This window comes from Lonchura striata, chromosome 6 (genome assembly GCF_046129695.1).
Source record: "Lonchura striata isolate bLonStr1 chromosome 6, bLonStr1.mat, whole genome shotgun sequence".
NCBI classification, from domain to species: Eukaryota; Metazoa; Chordata; class Aves; order Passeriformes; family Estrildidae; genus Lonchura; species Lonchura striata.
In genome coordinates, this window is record NC_134608.1 from 57,640,919 (window position 1) to 57,660,082 (window position 19,164).

At 41.6% G+C, this 19,164-nt stretch overlaps 1 protein-coding gene and 1 long non-coding RNA gene across 4 annotated transcripts in view; one reads left to right on the forward strand and one right to left on the reverse strand.

Moving 5' to 3' along the window:
* LOC116183764 (uncharacterized) overlaps positions 1-14,616 on the reverse strand; it is a 63,459-nt gene extending 48,843 nt beyond the window's left edge. Inside the window, exon 1 of the long non-coding RNA XR_004148458.2 lies at positions 14,555-14,616. This is a non-coding gene — a long non-coding RNA (uncharacterized LOC116183764). The remainder of the gene's footprint in view (positions 1-14,554) is intronic.
* Positions 14,617-15,015: 399 nt separating this feature from the next.
* USP47 (ubiquitin specific peptidase 47) overlaps positions 15,016-19,164 on the forward strand; it is a 51,991-nt gene continuing 47,842 nt past the window's right edge. For all 3 annotated transcript variants that reach the window (XM_021544859.3, XM_021544860.3, XM_021544861.3), the window contains exon 1: positions 15,016-15,315. In XM_021544859.3, coding sequence (XP_021400534.2) covers positions 15,040-15,315 — 276 coding nt within the window. In that variant the 5' untranslated portion in view covers positions 15,016-15,039. The remainder of the gene's footprint in view (positions 15,316-19,164) is intronic.

Below are 19,164 nucleotides of genomic sequence, written 5' to 3' on the forward strand. Positions count from 1 at the left end.
CTAAGGTAGTTCAAGAGTTATAAAATTCTACTTCCAGTTTTTTTGGGCTTTTTTCTTTAAAGCCTTTTTTTCCTTTCTTCTTTTGAAGGAATGTTCATGGGGAAGACCTACAAAAGTATCTCCAGCTGAGCTGAGCCAAGTATCCAACATACCTGCAGGGAAATGGTCATTATAATTATCAGCCACCATCATGAATATTCAGATTTTAACTGCCTGGGTCTCTATTCTAAATGGACTTCTTTATGAAAAACAACAACAACAACAACAAAAAAAAAAAAAAAAACCAGAAAAAAAAACCAAAACAAAACCCAAAAGTTTAGAATGAGAATATTTCTAAGCATGTTTCAGTAATGCAATTCAGCAACTTAAAATATCCATATAAGTTAAGATATAGCTCCCTGCTCAGCCAAACCATAACTAAATAGCAGACATCTTGTTCCCTCTGATTCACAGAGTACATCTTGAACTTTCTATGCATTTATTATCTGATGTATTATATGTGATGAAACGGGTTTTGGCTGTTTATACAAGTATGGTAAAGGATGCAGAATTCTAAAAATTTCCAGGACAGTTTCTGGGAAAAAGATTATTTCCTGAATCAACAGCTAAGGATTCAGACCTATTCAGAGTACAGTTGGCCCTCCCTCAAAAAAACCCAAAAATTCAAATTAAACCAAAATACTAAGTGCTTCACCTTGCAGGTATAGTTTAATGTATTGCAAACAAACATCAATTAAAAAATGCCTACTTACCTAAACCGAGGCTTTAAGAGAGATATTTTCCTTTATAATGTCCACAATTGTCAATGCTACACACAACCAGTATAACTACTTAAAAGAATATTATTGTCCAAAATGAGATTTAAGAAAAAAAGCAGACATTGAAGAAAACAAAATACAAAGAAAAGTTACCAAAGAAAGACAATTTTTTTTAATCACTAGGCTGCTCAATAACATTAATTTCTAGAATAAATTATCTTTACCTGAACTATTCAACATACGTAAGCTTGTACTGGATATTAAATTACTTTCTCTTTATTAATTTCTTCTTTGGTTATCATTCCTGGCTGTAGTAATTATTTCTGCACAGCAAATAAACACACAGCAATACATACGGTGAAATAATCACAGAGGAATCAAAAATTAATGAAACCTTTCACCACAGAAGTAAAGGAAAAAGGAATTCCAAATTAATTGGCATTTTGGGGAATGCAGGATATCACTTGCAGAACTTCTCTATAACAGCTGGAAACCTTCAAAAAGTGTAACCCATCCAGCAGAAAGTCTGAAAAGCAAAGCAATGATGCTGAGGTCTTCTTTTGTTTTCTAGAATATCCTAATAACAAGTTCTTCAGTGAAAAGTAAAGCACTTTAAGTATTTCACTAAGACCTACAAAAGACAGGGCAAAGTTAAGAGAAGAGCAGCCTACCACTGTTCTGTTGGAGCTATGCCTTAAATATTTAAGGGGGTTACATCTGAAGGTTTAAAAAAGAATATATGAGTGGTGCAGATTGTTAGATCTGTAGGAGAAGTATCATGTTCCCTGAATACAAATGCAATACTGAATTTTACATTAATATAGAACTTTCAAGAAAATATATAAGCAGCACTAAAGAGCTTTATTTAAATATCTGCATTATTTAAATCAAAACCAAGTAGGAATTATTTTGACAAATAAGAAACTAATTAGACAAAAAAAGATTAACAAAACAAGTAAAATATTTTCCTAATACTTACATTATTTTTGGACTAGTATTTTTTTAGTAGCCAGAACACACACCATTTCTTTGACATACTCTGAACTCCTTTCAATTTGATAGACCCAAATCCAACATTGAGTTCAACCTTCTGCCTCTCTTTTTCTCGTTTCCCAACACAACTAACTGCACAAACAGAGATTTGCTAGGTGTTCCTTGAAAATAAATTTTTAAAACAGTCCAAATATAACCTACAGTGAATTATTGTAGGACTTCACAGATGCCAGGATGAACATGTGTCATGGTACCAAGGACAATTCCTACAGTATCAGAAAAGAACAGCACAGGGGCTTTTCTGTAATGCTGACAAAATCCTTCCCTGATTAGCTGACCTTTCTTTCCAATTACACAACCTAACATTAACATTGAACCATACATGGTTGTTGAGCTTGAGTTATTCAGCTAGAACCTAATTAAAGTATTCCCAGTTCAGAAACTAGAAAAAAGTATATTCTTATAAGACATCCTAACTGGCTGATGTTGTACAGTGGAGCACAGAGGTCTCTGGATGTTATTGTGCAGAAGGCTTGGGGAGAACACAGACCTCACTAAGATAAATCAAACATTCTATCTCTGCTAGTGGTGTAATAATTTCAATGTAAGGGCACACTTCTTTACAATCCACTCACTGCATTCTACTATACTGAAATAAATCAGCCCTAACAACTGCCACTGAATCCATGTAAATACAAACATTGTCGTTTGCTCAGTAGTGGAACACAAAGATGTTTTAGTCTTATTCAATTCCTTATGGGTTTGGGGTTTTTTTTTACCCTGTTTTCTGGCACTGGATTCATGTCCGGTGTTCTGGAAAACTCAGCATCTGAAACATCTTTGGCTGTAAAGAAACAAGATTAACGTAGCAGGATATGATCATGATATTAAGTATTTATTACTTGGTGGAATCACAATTTTTCCCTTTCCTGTGAAAATACTACACCTGCAGGAAGATGTTTAATTGTTCCCAAGATTTACATATGCTTAGAAAATACATGAAAATGTCACCAGTAGCTTCTAGTGAGGAAAGCACTCACTATCATCACTTCTTCTAATTCTTCAAGGCAAACTGAGGTCTGATGGCTGAGTCAGTTTGCAGGCATTTCCCTACTTACTTGGAAGTGCACAGAATCCAGAGATATATTCTGCTGCCTCCTATGTACAACATGTTGCCTTTTATTCATGACAATGGCCCTGAATTTTATTTTTAATACAATATACTTAGTGAGTCTGGAGTCTCTAAACTCTATATTCCGTTATTTAATCTGAAATCACAGCCTAAAATAAACTGTGTTAATCAGAAGAGGTGGCTGAGGCTGAAGAACTGTGAATGGTCTCTGTTTGCATTGCTCACTCTCCTGCTGAGGAATTTCTCTTCCCCATCTCACTGTCAGGCTCCAGTGAGAAACCTGACTCTTCACCACACATTTCTGTGTTCAAAGAACTTTAAGAAAACTGTAAAATACTTCTACATCATCAGGGAAGGGAGAGGCAAGGGCAGTGGGCAAGGCTTTCAACTTCTAAGTGTGTCTATTAAAGTTAGCTAACTGAGCAATACTGGCAAAAGCAGCTTCTGGATTTAAAAAGCTCTGGTCTCTGCTCAAAACCATTATTTTTTTTTGGTAAAATATTACCCATTTTCCAAGGGTCTGTGACAAGCTCTCTTATCCCATAGGCTTTCCTCATTGAAGGCAGGGCCTGAGCTCCAAGTTTCCATTCCCCTTAGGCTCAGCTTTTCAGCAACAAAACCATTGTGAGATAGAAAGGACAGAGATTGATTTTTTTTTTTCCCACTTGATATTAATGTTTTAGTATTTTTATAATATATTTTTTAAATCAAGCTTTCTCAATGATCACTGCCTAGTGTAGTATCAGGATGTAGCTTTATTGCTTTTGTCTTCTGTTCCTATAAAAGCACCTGGGCAAATGTTTTGTTTCTTCCCAGAATGTCTTTGGGTACAAAAACAATAAAAAAACCCAGCTGGACAATGTCCTACTTGTTCTTTGGAAGATGCTTATTCCTTCTATGATCAGCATCATGGCTATCCATGCATTTTCCCAGGCACACAGATTTCATTTGTAGACATCACATTCCATTTTCTCTTTTTCTCACTTTGCCGCTCATTATTTTCCAAACCTTTTGGATTTGTCTTTCACCTTACCATGTCCATTTCTGGGAAGTTCTTTATCATCATGCTAACCTTCAAATGTACATAACTTAAGCAAGTTTAGTTCCTTCTTCCAGGTTTAACTGGAAGAGCTTATGAAAAGAGAGAAGTCTTGAAATTATTGTGAAAAAAATCTAGTATATACAGTAATTTGCAAAATTTGAAGTGTCACAAATTGCATCATGCATGGTAAAGACTAATGCTCATATGCATCTATGTAATGGGTCATACATTTTCCCACTTGAAATTTCCATATTCTTTTCACATGCTTTCTGACTATGTGATCACTGAGCATAAGGAAACATAGCTAATATGCTGTTGAAGCATACGATTAAATTAAAAATTGTCTTCCTGCTAACCCTAAGAAATGTGAATCTCTTCACATCAAACCTCTTAGCATAGTGATAGAGGAAGGTCTAATGGTGCTCCCAAGAAAACCTTAAGATGCTATTTTTTTAAATGAAATTAAGGCATGTTATAAATTCAAAGAAGAAAAAACACCAAGCTGCAATTAACATTTCACAAAAGAATTCTAATATCTAACTTCTTCTAATGTAAAGATACATTCAGTTTACAGCAGAAGAGACTGCATTAGTTCAAAACTCTCAGTTTTGAAAACCAGAAATTTTCTTCTCTGGGTTCAAAATAGCAGCACTCATCACTAATTATCTCAGGATTTGTATACTTGACACAAAACCCTAAGCTCAACTACTTCAGCTGTGACAGTGTGGACTTAGATGTTTGCTAAGTAGTAATAAATAATGCAAATAGGTAAAGTGACGTCCCTTTTAGAAATAGAAGAAAATGCAAAATTGCTAATGAAATGTAAGTGGATATTCCCAATCATAAACCTCAGCTATTTCCAAGATTCAAAGCTGCAGCAACACTCAGATACACTGAATAGCCCTTGTACCTAAACAATAATACAGATTGCTGCAATGTACTGAAGCAGATCAGCAAGGGAACAACAGGACCAAACATAACCTTGTATTCAAAATCAAACTTCTCACACTCAAGCCTCAAGGCTTTAGACTGATGAGGCGAGTACTGCAAAATAAAGTGCCTTGGGTTTGTATTTCATCTCTCTCTCTTTAGTTCTGCCTGTGAATGTCCCCCAGCTATCACAGTTTTAACCAGATTTCTTCACACTGCATAAGTACCAAACTAACTCTGGTTGGAACAACACCTTACCTAACTACTGTTTTACAACACAACAGTGCCCAGAAAAAAGGCATTAAGCAATCCAAGTGAACTGAGTGGCACCATTCTCAGTCATATGATGGATTTTAAATAGAGCAGCACTAGTAACTACTTTGAAATCTCCATAATCAGTTTGATTAAAGATTTTTAAAAATTGCATGCCCACTTTAATTCTTAGTGCTTTTAGTTTTCCCCCTTCCTCAATTAAAAAGAGAAAAAACAGCTAAATATTTAATCCTGAGGTAGTGCCATGGTTTAAGCAGACAAAGGGCCAGAATCAGACTAGCAGTGAGGCTTTGAGAATCATTTCTTACTTCATAAATTTATTTCCAAAAATTAAATCACAAGAGCATATTCAAAACATCTTTGTATGAATATTATTTTTATTCATTTTGACATAGGAATTCTTGGTTTCATTACCTGTTCTTGGAAAGCTGCCCTTTCAGTTTTCAAGAGGCACTATGAAAGTGCTGGTACAGCCAAGGACCATACAAAAGGACTCCCCTAAAGATCCTTTTAAATCTACTTTGGCTGTATAGAAATGTGGCAGTCAAAAAGGATAAAAGTCCTTGTATGTGGCAAGAACCACCATGCCAAGGCTGCCAAGAACATGAATGTTATCATTAAATGGTAATTTAAAGCTTCATTAACCTCTTGATGCCTGAAATGTGTGCTACATTAGTGCCATCCTGGGTAAATTCAAACACATGAAAATAAATAGCATGAGGATACAAAAAGCAGATTAACAAAAGACAAACTACAGTTTCAGCCTGACCCTGAAAGAAGAGGCTGAGGGAGTAGCCATAAAATAAGGAAGAACTGAGTGAAGAATGACCAAGGTATCAGGAGAACATTTGCAGTTAGAAAAGTATGTTATGATCATGCTTTTATTTTTCTTAGAATTCAGAGGTCACCAGAGATAAAAACCCTAAGGGACAAATAAAACTGCTTTGATTATCTTTGTTTATAACTTCTTGTGCAGTAGGGACAATAAGCCTCTGATGGTCTGAGGCTTGCATCTTCCTCATTTGAGAAACTCTCCTAGACTTAAAAAGGACAAATCTGCCATACAGCCAGAACTGGGCTGCAGAGCAGGATCTGAGCTTTATTGTGTATGCAAGTTTTCTCGGAGGTAGAAACAAACCTAGAACATAAAAAAAATTACAGATTACTCTAATCCTAGTAAAGAGCATTCCCATCAGAAAGTCTGGAATTTGGTTTCCTGTAAGCATTTGCATTGCTGGTGGTATCAAAAGCACATCTCTATGTGCCTGTAAGAATTTAAAATTGGTCTGGGCTGCTTAACATAAATCTTTTGTTCCCATAAGGAATACAGAGCTAGCACCTATGCAAAGGCACACATTTCCAGCAAAAGGAATGGCATAGATTAATTCCATAAGTAAAGCACTGTGGTAATACTACAGTAGCCAGCCTATGATTATATCTCTGAGTCTGGCATTGAGACCCTGCTGATTCATGCACCCCTGCATTCCATGGATGCACACTACATTAGTAACCATCCATCCCCAAAACCCCAAGGAGTCCTCTTCCTTTAACAACTGCATAGAAAAGAACACTATGCTGAAGACATAAGTCTCAGGAAAGGATTTGAATTCAGTCCAGATTATCTGGATCTTGTTCCTACTTATATGGAGACCTCTGGAAGATGTGCTTATACCCAACAGGCCCAATTGAGAAGCCTGGTTTAAATCACAGGTGAGAGGTAAATGGGTATGCATCTAACTTAAAATAGCCAGCACAATTTATTGCAAAGAAGTAACAATATTGAAAGAAATCTATTTCCCACACTAACAGCAAATACACTTTTCAAATTCTACAGCAATGCCTTCTAATCCAAATGTTGAAGAAACTGTTCTCCAGACACATCTAGTCACAAAGGCAAGGATGACAAGCAAGGACATTAGTTAAAACTTTTTTTATTATTTATCCCATGTTAATTCAGTACAATCAACAGACAAATTACAAACACTTGAAAGAAAAATCCCGTTAAAAAGAATTAAAATTCAGATACATGTGACAAAAATTATTGCTTTCAGAAACTACATTCTCTCAACACTCTTACCAGCCATGCTTTGTCCTACTCTTTCACACGGAAGAGAGACTCACAGCACCATGGGATTACTTTATCAGTGCACACCCCAGGCTGAATACAAACCACAACAGGAGCCAGCAGCATTTCCGTAGATATGACCAAAGCAACACAAGTGCCAACTTGCTGCGAGATTTCAAAGGGCATTTCACCAACATCAGGATACTCTGTACACAAGTCCCTGCCCCGACTGACTCATGCTGTGTCCACACTGGCATTCCCTTCGTTTCTCCTGGGACAACATTCCCCCTGCCAGAACTCCAGTGCTGGCAGCTGCTGTGGACTGGCAGCTGACATTTTAAATGCCCTGTAAGACCTCCAGCAGCTCCCTTTGCTGCTGCCAAAGGTAAAGCTACAGTAATTAATGCAAGAAAGAGGTCAGCAACCCCCACAGCAGAGTGGCCCTTAAAGCCCCAGAAGGCTGCAGATGTTCAGGACACAACACATTGCAAAACAAGGACAAGGTTGAGCATGGAGGACCATGAAAACAAGCAGCTGGTTTTAGACCAAGCCTCCCAGCAGCTGTGCACAGACTGCCTAAAAGCTGCTTCAGAAAGGTCTCAGCACAGCCGGCTCCTGTGGGAATCCAGGGCTTCCCTCTGGCTGCCCTGGCAGGTCTGGGACCCTGGCAGGGGTCAGGAACCCCCCTGGACAGAGCCCCCAGAGACACTGGCTGTGATCTCTGGCCATGGAAGAGTTTTCAATCTTACAGCATGAATTACTAGCTCTGAGTGTTTGATATCAGTAATAATTAAGTGTGGCACAGGTGCAAAAGTAAAATTTTAGGATTCTAGATAAGGGGTCCAAAGGGGACAAGATGGAGGAAATTGGGTGTGCCTTGTCCTTTTTCTCCTTCTTCATGCCCTCCATGTTTCACTGTGGTGTTGGCATTTTTCTGTTGGTTCAGGCTGGGGACACACTGTCCAACGTAGGTGACAGATATTGGCACGTTATTGTAAATGCAGCCCAGGGAGTTTCTGGTATTTAATGTTTGTAACATCCCACTGAGGGCAGAGCCCCACACGCTGCCCTGCAGGACAGAGCTGGGCAGGGCAGCAGAACATGTTAGAGATAAACAGAATAAACAACCTGGAAACCAGCACAGACCAATTATGGCTTCTTCTTTGGCAGCAGGGCTGAGAGGCAGAGACTTTCTACAATCTGGGAATCATCAATAGCTCAGATTCCGACATGCTCCGAGCCCTGGCATGAGGAATGATGAAGAGCACCTCCCCTCCCCTTAGAGGCCCTAAACCAGCTATGAAATAACCAGGTCTAGCCCAGGACTCCTCGAAATACAAAGTTCTTCCCATCATCAGTGGAAGAAAGTTATCTGAGAGCACAGAGCGGTGTCAAGCAGAAATGGGGAGATGGTGACAGTCCCTTTCTGCTTTCCAGCCCTGCCCAGTAAAGAGGGTGGCAGGTCTGTACTGCTGGGCACTGCCAAGGCCAAAGGCAGATCACATCAAGATCCTGCTGCAGCCACTGTTCTGGTACACCATGCCAAGGGATTTGAGACGTTCAAAAGATGCTTTTTCATCCCTCTTCTCAGTGAGGGGATGGGGTGGAGCACAGGCAGCTGCGAGCTACCTCTTTACACTCATTATCATGATGCCTTACAAAGAAAATGTGAAGAAAACATATTTCATCCAGGGGAAGGCCACCTAGGAAGACAGCTCTGGGAGGATGGAATGTTCTCTATGTGCTTGGGCATGCTGAGGATGGGAAACCACTTCCTGCTTGCCCAAAGAGCTGCAAGCAGCATAATTAGCGCTCACTGGGAATAATAAACGTCACCAGATGTAATCTGAAGGGTCACTGGGAGCCCCTAGTGCAACTATTAAATTCCCCAGGAGCCAAGGGCAAGTATAAATACCTTGACTGTCCATACTGAGAGCACTGAATCCAGGCTGCTCTGTTACTTTTGCACATGAGAACCTCTTGTTTACTGCTGCCTTTGTGTTCCCTGGCTGACTACACAACAGCAATTCCTCACATGCAGGAAGTGTTAATTCAGTGCTTTTAAATACACTGGCTATGTCACAGCGAGCTCTTTTGGAACCTCTAAAGTAACTGAACCATGCCAATGACTTAATTATCGTCATGGTATGAATTCAAGGCAGCTCTCCTTCCTTCTTGCTTTCCCACAGGCAAGCCTTTCCCGTGCTGTGCACAGAGACTCCTCACCCCGCTGCCAGATCCCAGCCTTGGAGGGTTGGGTAACATGGGAGCCCACATTCCAGAAAGGATGCATGCACTCCACCAGGCTGCACATTTAAAAAGCCAGCAGATTTCCAAGCTGCTGCACGTATTGTAGATCCAGCAGCGCCAGCCTTGCCCCGTGACCAAGCCAACAAACTCCATGTGAGAGCCACTTGGAAGTCACAAACTCTACCTGACAGCAGCCCACATCTCTTTCCAAACTCTCAGCACACAAAGTGGAAGTTGGCCTCCTACCAGACACGTTTCACCCCAGTGACACCAGGAAGGTTTTGACAAGTGTATCAAGAGGTCAAACACCTTGGAACTGTGTTTTGTTTAGGCTCCTAATGCCAGAAACTGCTCTGTAGTCGCAAGGACACCATGCTGAAAATTTTAAGCCAAGGTGGTAAAAGAATTCAATGCTAATAAAGGAATACATGGACTTGCAAAACTCTCTGCAGTATTTCTACTTCTCTTTACAACTGTAATTTGAGTTCCAAACTCTTGTGGGAATTCATACGTAAGATTAATGCTATCATGGAAAAGACAACTAACTTCCTAAGCTAGTATCTGAACACTCAGTATCTCAAAACTAGAATAATAAGATAATCTTTAACAAAAATGTTAATGAATCTAGGCTGTTAATTTATTATTAATTAAAATAATCCCCTACTGGTTTTGATCAAAAAGATCTTGGCATGAAACACCATGTCAGAGGAGAGAAAAGCACTTGTCTATTCATAAAGATTATGGCAGAAAACACTGCTTAAGAACTGCAGAACACAATGTTTAGCACTGAACATAATTTTTTCCTTAATCTCATGACATTTAACTTCAGAGGTCTGCTTATCTACCTATTACAACCACAAGACCTGCAATATTGGTCCCTCTAAAGCAAAATAATACATTTTCCATAGCATATCTCCCATTTAATGTTTAAATTTCGCACACCATTCTCAACTCTTTCAAATTAACTCTTTACTTTCTAAAATTCTGCTTCAAAATATTCATCTTCAGATACAAAAGTCTATATGGGGGTTTTAAAATATATATAATATAAATTAATTTTATATTTTTTATATTTAAATTAGTGTCTTGATTCAAGTGCTTAACACATTCATAAACAGTCTAAAATATTAAAATATAAAAGCCTCTTAACAGATATGGAAGAATTAAAAATAATCAGTGTTTTTTTTTCAAAAACCTTTTTTTTCTCTTTTGCCTTTTATTGATCTGTTTCATATTTAAGGAGCTAAAATGAAAGATATTATTAGCTAGTAAAAAGGGCATTTAAAGAGGCAAAATTCTATAATTTTCTTTTTACTTCTACTAATTCTATTTGTTCTCCCTATTAGCTCTCCCCTCCATCCATATAACAGCTGAATTTACTGATTTTTTTTTTTTTTTTTAAACTTTCCTTATTGAAAGGACTGGATGGTGCAAGCAGATTTTCAGATAAATACTCCAGATTTTGCTGTTCAACTGGGGAAAAGTTCCTTGAGGCTCAAGCAGCAGCGCAATGACCTACTGGACTGTGGTATCCTGAACTTTCACACATCTCCTATCAGATGTGGAATTGCCAAAGATTGAAAGGGAAGAGGCCTTGAGTGTATTTTCTGAGAGTGCTGCCAGTGCAGAGGAGCTCTGAGTGAATACTGCATCAGCACTGCCACTGCTGGCAAACACTCAGTGCCTGGGACATTTGGGTAATATGTCAGCAACTTGCCAAGGACTGCAAACTTCAGGTTTAGGGTTTTTTGAGGGTTTGGGGATTTTTTGGGTTCTTTTAGTTGGTTGGTGGGAAGGTTTTTTTTTTTTTTTGGGTGTTTTTAACAGGACAATACAGAAAAAAGCAAGCAGTTGGACAATACAAAAAAACCCAAGCAAGTTGCCTCTACTTCTGAAACAGGACATGGATCTCCCAGCCTATTAGAAAAATCAAAACCAGGTGTTTCAGAGAAGACATCCCAAATCCACGGCATTAAACTACACAATCCTCTTTCCATAGGCTTTCCATTTCAAAGAGGTAGGCTAACATTACTTTGGGAAAGACATCACTTTACAGCATCTAACTGCACATATGAAAGAGCCAGATGGCAGCACTCCATTTCATTCTTAGAACTTTCTTCAAAACTTTATTAATTATTTGTCAAATCTTGGGACAAGATTCAGTGACTCCTTATAGAGAAAGAGGAATGATAAGAACACCATCTTTAAACAGGTATCCCATTCCTACAGACTAATTTACAAGTTCAGCATCCTTCAAAATAGAGGTTTGCTATTTACTTTAGTACACTGACAGTGCACAACTATATTTCCACTAATCCACTGCATACATTAATGTGACAAGAATTGTACTGACTGAAAAGTGACACACTTCAGCACTTGTGACTCTCATTAATGTGTCTTTCAGCAAGTCTGACAATCAACAGCCCAACAAATTTACCTGCAAATCCAGCATCAGTTGTAGTCTGAGACATCAGTTTTTCTCCTTCACACTAATAACAAGTTAAATCTGAGCTATATTAAATTAGCATTTATGTAAGGCCAGGATTCCCTTCAAATACTCAATATTCCTCTTTAAGAAGTCTCACATAAAGAGATTTAATACTGTAGCATCCACAAATGACAAAAGCTCCTGGAGATTTAATTATTAACTAGAGATTATTACTCCATTAAAGATGTTTTATGCACACATGCTACACTGGATGTTTGCACAGTTTTAAAGGCTAACAGGAGGCTCTAACAAAGTATTTCTTAAAAAAAGCAACTCCTGATTCTTATCTAGCAGGCACATCTTTGTGTTAGCTACCTCTTTATTCTAATAGAGCAATGTATTTCAAATAAAGTCATTGAGTTGTGCAGCTTTTTCCTTTGTTATGCACAAATAGCAGCAAAAAATAACCTGTAAGGACATAACATTTTAGAGAGACAAAAGAACTTTCCAAAGTAACATCTCTGAAAGCTTCTTGTCCCTGATTTGGGTTCCTTACAACCCAGAGGAAGAATCCTCCAAGTCTGAGAGGTTTTGTGGGGTGTGTCCCCAAAGTGGGGGGAGAGGGGAAATTACAGCAGACCAGTCAGTCACACACAATTTTGCTTCAATGGTTGCATCTCTTGTACTGGAATCTTGGCTCTGTTCTGGCTCTTCAACTCAAGCACCTGCTCACTGCTCTCCTGGATCTTTGGACACTGCTGGACAACTGGAGATCACCAGGCAGCTGTGCTCCTTCAAGTAGCTACAGATCTTGACATCATTTTTCACTTCTTCTGCAGTTACACCTTTTTTCATACCTAGATGCTTACACAAGTCCCTCTAAAATAAAACCCCAACTAAATCCCAAAGCTTTTAATGCACAACACAGCCAATAAGCATGAGTAAAACAGCTGTTTTCAGAATGATACTAGTTCATTAGTTTCATACTGCCTTTCTGGTTGAAATCCTCACTATTTTAGATATTTTTCTTCCTCTTGTAGAGGGGTAGCTCTACAAAACCCCAAGCTAACATGAAGTAACATTAACAGCAAGGGACTTGCAGGCTCCTGTCTCAGTACTTGATTTTATCATAATAGAGCTCAAAGGTCTAAGAGGAGGCGCTTTCAGGTGCAACATATTTCAAACCCACAGGGCAAGAGCTTCTGTGCCAAAGAACCCTCTGACCTTTGTAAGATAAACAACTTGAACCCATTAAGTTATATAATGCAAAACAAGTTAGAAATACACTTAAAAACTGCTTTAATCCAATGAAAGGATTTCTGTGCTTAATTCAAGGAGCAAAAATTTAAGAAAAACCAAAAACAAACAAACCACAACAAAGCCAGAAACATAGCATTTCCACAGCATACTTGAAAGATAAAAACAAAACCACTGATATTATTTACAGGAATTACCATTTTTAAGCCTTTTCTTTAAAGCATTAATATACTATACAAATAGAAACACAAGCAACATATCCTGATTCTAAAAGCTGCCACTTATCGCTTAGAAAGCGGAGAGGAACCTAAGAAGTTACATAATTTGAACATGAAAAGGAAGATGAAATCATTCAACTTCATCAAATCGTCAGTAGCCTACAGTACAACGGGTTTCAAAAATTACCCCAAACCCAAAAACTACCCTCAGTACTGCATTTTTCCACAAGAGGACACTAAAACAATAGGAAAAACAGTTGTGCAGAAATGTACAGCTACCATACAGCATCGTTCATTAGCCAAGTAGAATGTTTTTCACTTACAAACTATTTCGCAGTGAAGTAGACATCAACTAAGTGTGCATTTTCCAAGTGTGCATATTAGTAATTCTAGTGATTCGGTTTTTAGCGTGGCACAAAAAAAACCCAAAACATATAGTTCAGCTTGTTGTGAACAAAAAATCAACAACTAAGCAATGCCACAGAAACAGCCTTGAAAAGGATCTATTAACCTTGGATTAACTTCATCGCATGACTTCAAGGCTAAGGGCTCACATGCCAGCGGGACCAGGCTGTGCTTACGCGTCCACTCCGGCCTTGCACCAACACCGAAGGAGCGAGTGAATCACACTGGAACAGCCTCCGGTGTCCTGGAGCCCGGGACTCCGGGAAGGGCGATGGGGGACCGCTGAGAGCGCACGGAGCCCGTGTGGCGGGGCTTGGAGCTCCGAGCGCGCTCATGGCCGGGCGTTAACAACCTCCGAGAGATGCTCCGAGCCCCGCTCATTCAATACCCGGGGCTGCCCCAGCTCCGAGCCCCGCTCATTCAATACCCGGGGCTGCCCCAGCTCCGAGCCCCGCTCATTCAGTACCCGGGGCTGCCCCAGCTCCGAGCCCCGCTCATTCAATACCCGGGGCTGCCCCAGCTCCGAGCCCCGCTCATTCAATACCCGGGGCTGCCCCAGCTCCGAGCCCCGCTCATTCAATACCCGGGGCTGCCCCAGCTCCGAGCCCCGCTCATTCAGTACCCGGGGCTGCCCCAGCTCCGAGCCCCGCTCATTCAATACCCGGGGCTGCCCCAGCTCCGAGCCCCGCTCATTCAATGCCCGGGGCTGCCCCAGCTCCGAGCCCCGCTCGCTGAACGCTGCCGGCTCCGAGCCCCGCTCCGAGCGCGCTCCTGGCCGGGCGCTAACCAGCCCGCAGCCGTACCTGCGGCAGCGCTCCCTCCCCGCTCGCCTCAAAATGCTCCATTTGCGCCGTCTCAATTCGCTTAGAAAACACCTCTGAGATCATCCAGCCCACCCCAAGACCGACCACCACCGCGGCACGGGCAGCCTTTTCCCCAAACACGTCCTCAGACGGCGCCCATTCCATTTATTGACTCGCTGCTCCGCCGCAGGCCCGGCCGCGCTATGCCGCTCCCCAGGGCAGGACAACGTGACGGGGCAGCCGCCATGGATAACCCGTGCGCGGGGCAGCTCGGGCCTGGCCGCCTACGGAAGCTCCGCGGTGCGGGCCTGACGCCGCCCCTCGGTCCGGGGCACACCGAGCGGCCCGGCCGGGGCACACGGCGGCAGCAGAGCAGAGCAGAATAGAGCAGGGCCGGGCCGGGCCGGGGGCCATGAGCGCGGCGGAGCGCGGCCCGCCCGGGGCGGGGCGGCTCTCGCGAGAACCGCGCCGGCGGCCATTTTGCCATGGATTGGCGGCGGGGCGGGGCCGCGGCGCTGCCCGCGGGAGCGGAGGAGGTGGAAGAGGAGGAAGAGGAGGAGGTGGAAGAGGAAGAAGAAGAGGAGGAGGAGGAGGAGGAGGAGGAGGAGAAGGAGGAGGAGAAGAAGGGGGAGGATGAGCCGCGGGCGTCCCCCCGCCTCCCGCTGTTGCTGACGACGGCGCTCGGGTCAGCCTGCTGCGGGCTCCGCGCCGCGCCACCGGCCATGGTGCCCAGCGAGGAGAACCAGCTCGTCCCCAAAGAGGTGAGGCGGAGATGGAGGCCGCGGGTGGCAGGGCCGGGCACTGCCGCTGACCGAGGAGGGAGTGGAGGAGGCCCAGCCCGGCTCGGCCTGGCTCGGCTCTGCTCCCTCCCTGCGCGGCCCGGCGAGCGCGGGTCCGTCTTTGTGCGGGCCCGGGGTGATGGCGGTGCGCGGGTAAAGGGCCTGGCCGGGGGAGGAGGAGGAGGAGGCGGCCGGGGCTGGGGCTGAGGCCGGGCTGCGCAGGGCCCGAGGGCTGCACCTGTCCGTGCGGAGGCATGCGGGGAGCCGGGCCTGCTCGGCGGCAGCGGCTGAGGGCAGAGTGGGGCCCGGCCCCGGCTGCCAGGCGGGTCTGTGCCCATGGGCCGGGGCCGGGTGCGCGGCGGCTCCGCGCTCCTGGAGCGGGGCAGAACGGGCGGCAGTGCCCGCGGTATGTGCCGGAGGGAACGAGTCGAGCAGCGGCTCGTTTCCTTTATTCTGGGCCCCTCATCTCTCCCCTGCTGTAGGGAGAAGGGGAAAGGCTTGGCTTTGGCCATAGGCTAGAGATAAGAGGCCGAGTGAAAGAGGAAGGCGAAGCCTCTGTCCTGCAGCGATAGGCGAATGACACGTGTCAAGTTGGAGCGATACTGTGCAGAGGAAGGAGTTCGGGTGATGGCATGAAATGTTTGGAAACAGCTACTGGTAAAGTAGTATCAGCAGAAACTTTGTTTGCTGAGCAGGTACACGTTTTGCCAATTTTTTATGACAGTTTTGCAGTTCTCATAAATTACTCAAACCCTTCCCGTTGCATTTTGTTAAATGTCAGTGTTACGTTTACCTGTTCCGTCATGTGTTGTTCCAGGAAGCTTTGTCAGGCAAGGGCTTCGTTTTTGTGGAGCTTAGTAAAATGAGGTGCTGATCCTTAAATGGTATTGTTGAGCAGATCTGGGAAGCAAATAACAGCACTGAATATTGGAAACAATTTTTTGTGCAAGCAGTTCTGCATGTAAACACAGGGTATGTGTAGGAAAAAGGTAACTTTACCTCGTTTCCTTTCTTAAAATACTAAGGTTTAAAGGACTACATTTTGTCTTTTTACAGGAAAGTGAAATCTCCAGAAACTTTAAAAAAGAGATGTAGTGTAGTAGCTAAGATACTTAAATACTAGCTTTTAACAAAAATCTTCAAAAATATAAAACCAGGGTCAGAAGTCAGAGTAGCTGATACACTTAAAAGATCTCATTTTAAAATCAAATAGACACCTAATGGATAGTGGCAGGAGAAACATTGTGGCAGTAGCTGTAGTTAAGTAGCATAGACAAGATATTAATAAAAGCAGCTAGCCAAGGCTGTGTCTTTAGCTATATGTATTAATAGTATCCCCCTTGGCTTTAGAGTTGTATTCAGAATATACTTATGATTCAGATGTGTATTTTTAACTGACTCATTGGAGGAGGCTTTTGAATGCACTTTTATCTGTAGGGGGGGAAGTATGGGGAAAGGAAGATGAATATATGTGATTATAGATATGGGTATCTTAAACAGTCTATAAACTTTGTACATTGATAATGCTAGCGGGAGAACTTGTTTTTTTCAGCAAGTTTTGTCAAGTTCTTTGTTGTGTCTCTATACATTTTTAAGGTAAATGAAACTGAACAGAATATTAATGAAATCAAATTGAGAAAGAAAACAGATGAACTATTTGTTTTAAGCCCATCTGGTTATATCTATATATATTTTGTAACAGAAGTTTGTCTTCAACTTTTCCAGTGTTTTTCAGTATTTTCACTTTTTTTTAGTGACAGGGAGTTTTAACAAATGCTACACTGCAAGCGTTCCCATTAAGTTCCTCTGAGATTCATTAATAGTCCAATTGCAGAGAACACTGAGTTATGGGGAAACATAATTCTCCAAATCTCTTTGAGTTCTCAACAGCCTGCTCCTAATAATAATTCCTTTTGTGCCCTTAGGAGCAGTTGGAGGCAAAGCAGATCGTTTGGAGTTTCAGCTGTGCTCTCCAGGGATGGATAAAGGCCCACAACTGGTGGTTTTGTCCCGTCCTGGTGGGCTGGGTGGTATCACTTGTACAGCTCTCTGTCTTGGTGCTGCTTTAGAGATTTCAGCTGGGCTCTGAACCAGCATCTGCTTTGGATGAGCACACAACCAGATTTTCCTTGGCATTCCAGTGTGAAAGAATGAGAAGAAATGTAATGTTTGCTTTAGGCTGGTTTAGGGAATGACTAATCATCCAAAGCAATGGATGGGAAAAGAATTTTGGTTCTTGTCTGCAAGTTAGCGATGCCTTCATAGTTAAGTGGTAGGAGGTGTCCCTAACACTACCAGCCTGTGTGTGGTGGAGTGGAAGGATGGGTATTAAGTTGATTATGAGTCTTCAGTTAGTGTTTTTATCCACATTTCTGTATGTTAACAGGAGCTCAGGTTACTGTTTGTAAAGTAGAATTGCTAGGATTTTTTTCATTAGGTTTTGAAAGGAGTAGTACTGTTTTTATGGATACAAAGGTTCATCTTTCATTAGTCTCTTGTGAAAAGTTTTCTTTTGGACATTGAATAGCTTCAGCTGCATCTCTGAAGTCCAGGTAGCCAGGGTGTTATTTTCTCTTGCTCATAACTTTGGGACAAAGTTCGTTTTCCTTTGGAAGAGATGTATTAGAGCAGTTTCTAATAAACCAGTGTTGGAGTTTCATTTTGGATAAAGGTTTTTGCCTGGGCTATGCAGGTACTTAGCAAGTTCATTCTTGCATCCCTACTGCTGCCTATTGCTTTCCCAGCTGTTCCTGTAATAGTGTGACCAGTAATTCCTTATGGTGGGGGCAGTGAGAATCCCTGTTCACTGCATCTGGGGTTCAGTGTAAACTGGTCTCTGTTCCCTTTCCTTCCTTCCTTTTCTGAATCCTCAGTTACTTTGCTTTCTTCTTCTAAAAGATGAAAAGATTAAATTCAATTTCCTTTTATATCCAGTAAACAGAAGGCACTGAGTAAAACACTGTTCATTGCTGTACCCTGGTAGCAATTTTTATAGAATATGCTCAAATTTTGCTATATTAATAGGTGTGGATTTTTACCCAGTAACTGTGAGAAGGGAGGGTGAATAGTATGAGTAAGATAAATATGGAAATAAGAAAATGATGCTATCAGAAGGGAAAGGGTTTCTATGGCTCTCAGTGTTTCTTACAGGAAAGGTTGACTTGAAACTTATTGTGGGGTAAATCTATCTCAAATAGAAAATAATAAAATATTATTATCAACACAGTTGGTGGAAAAGATGCCTATGTGTGTTTACTGGTAATATAAGTGAACTTTATAAAGATTTATCTTGAAAATCAAGATGTATGAGAACTTAGTGAGTATTGGTCAAAGTATGAGAAGTGTGTTCTGCTATGAGGTTTTTGAAGTGTTTGTGCTACTGGTTAAATAAATGCTGTGCAGATGCTTTTTCAACATGTTCCATCAGGAACTATCTGAAGTACACCTGTCAGAATAATAATAAGAATATGCTTGCTGCCATTAAATTGAGTAAGGTGTTGTGACTTCTCTCTCAGCTCACTAATGTCTTTTCATCCCTACACTAACGAATCCATTTTAATCTTCTGCACTGAACAAATCAAATGTGTCTCTTGATGGATATCATTCTGACTTCCTCATTAGAAGAGCAGGAATCTGATTAAGATATTTTGCAATTCTCTTTAGTAAAGGGATGCTGTTCTTTTCAATGCTGATGACATCCTTGTTTTTCATTCCCATATATCAAAAGATTCTAGAAGTGGTTACAGCTTGCATAATTTATCAGTTTTTCTTGCTTTCCTTCTCATGTGCTCCATTTAGGGAACATAAAGGAATGTTTGTGACAACTAGAGA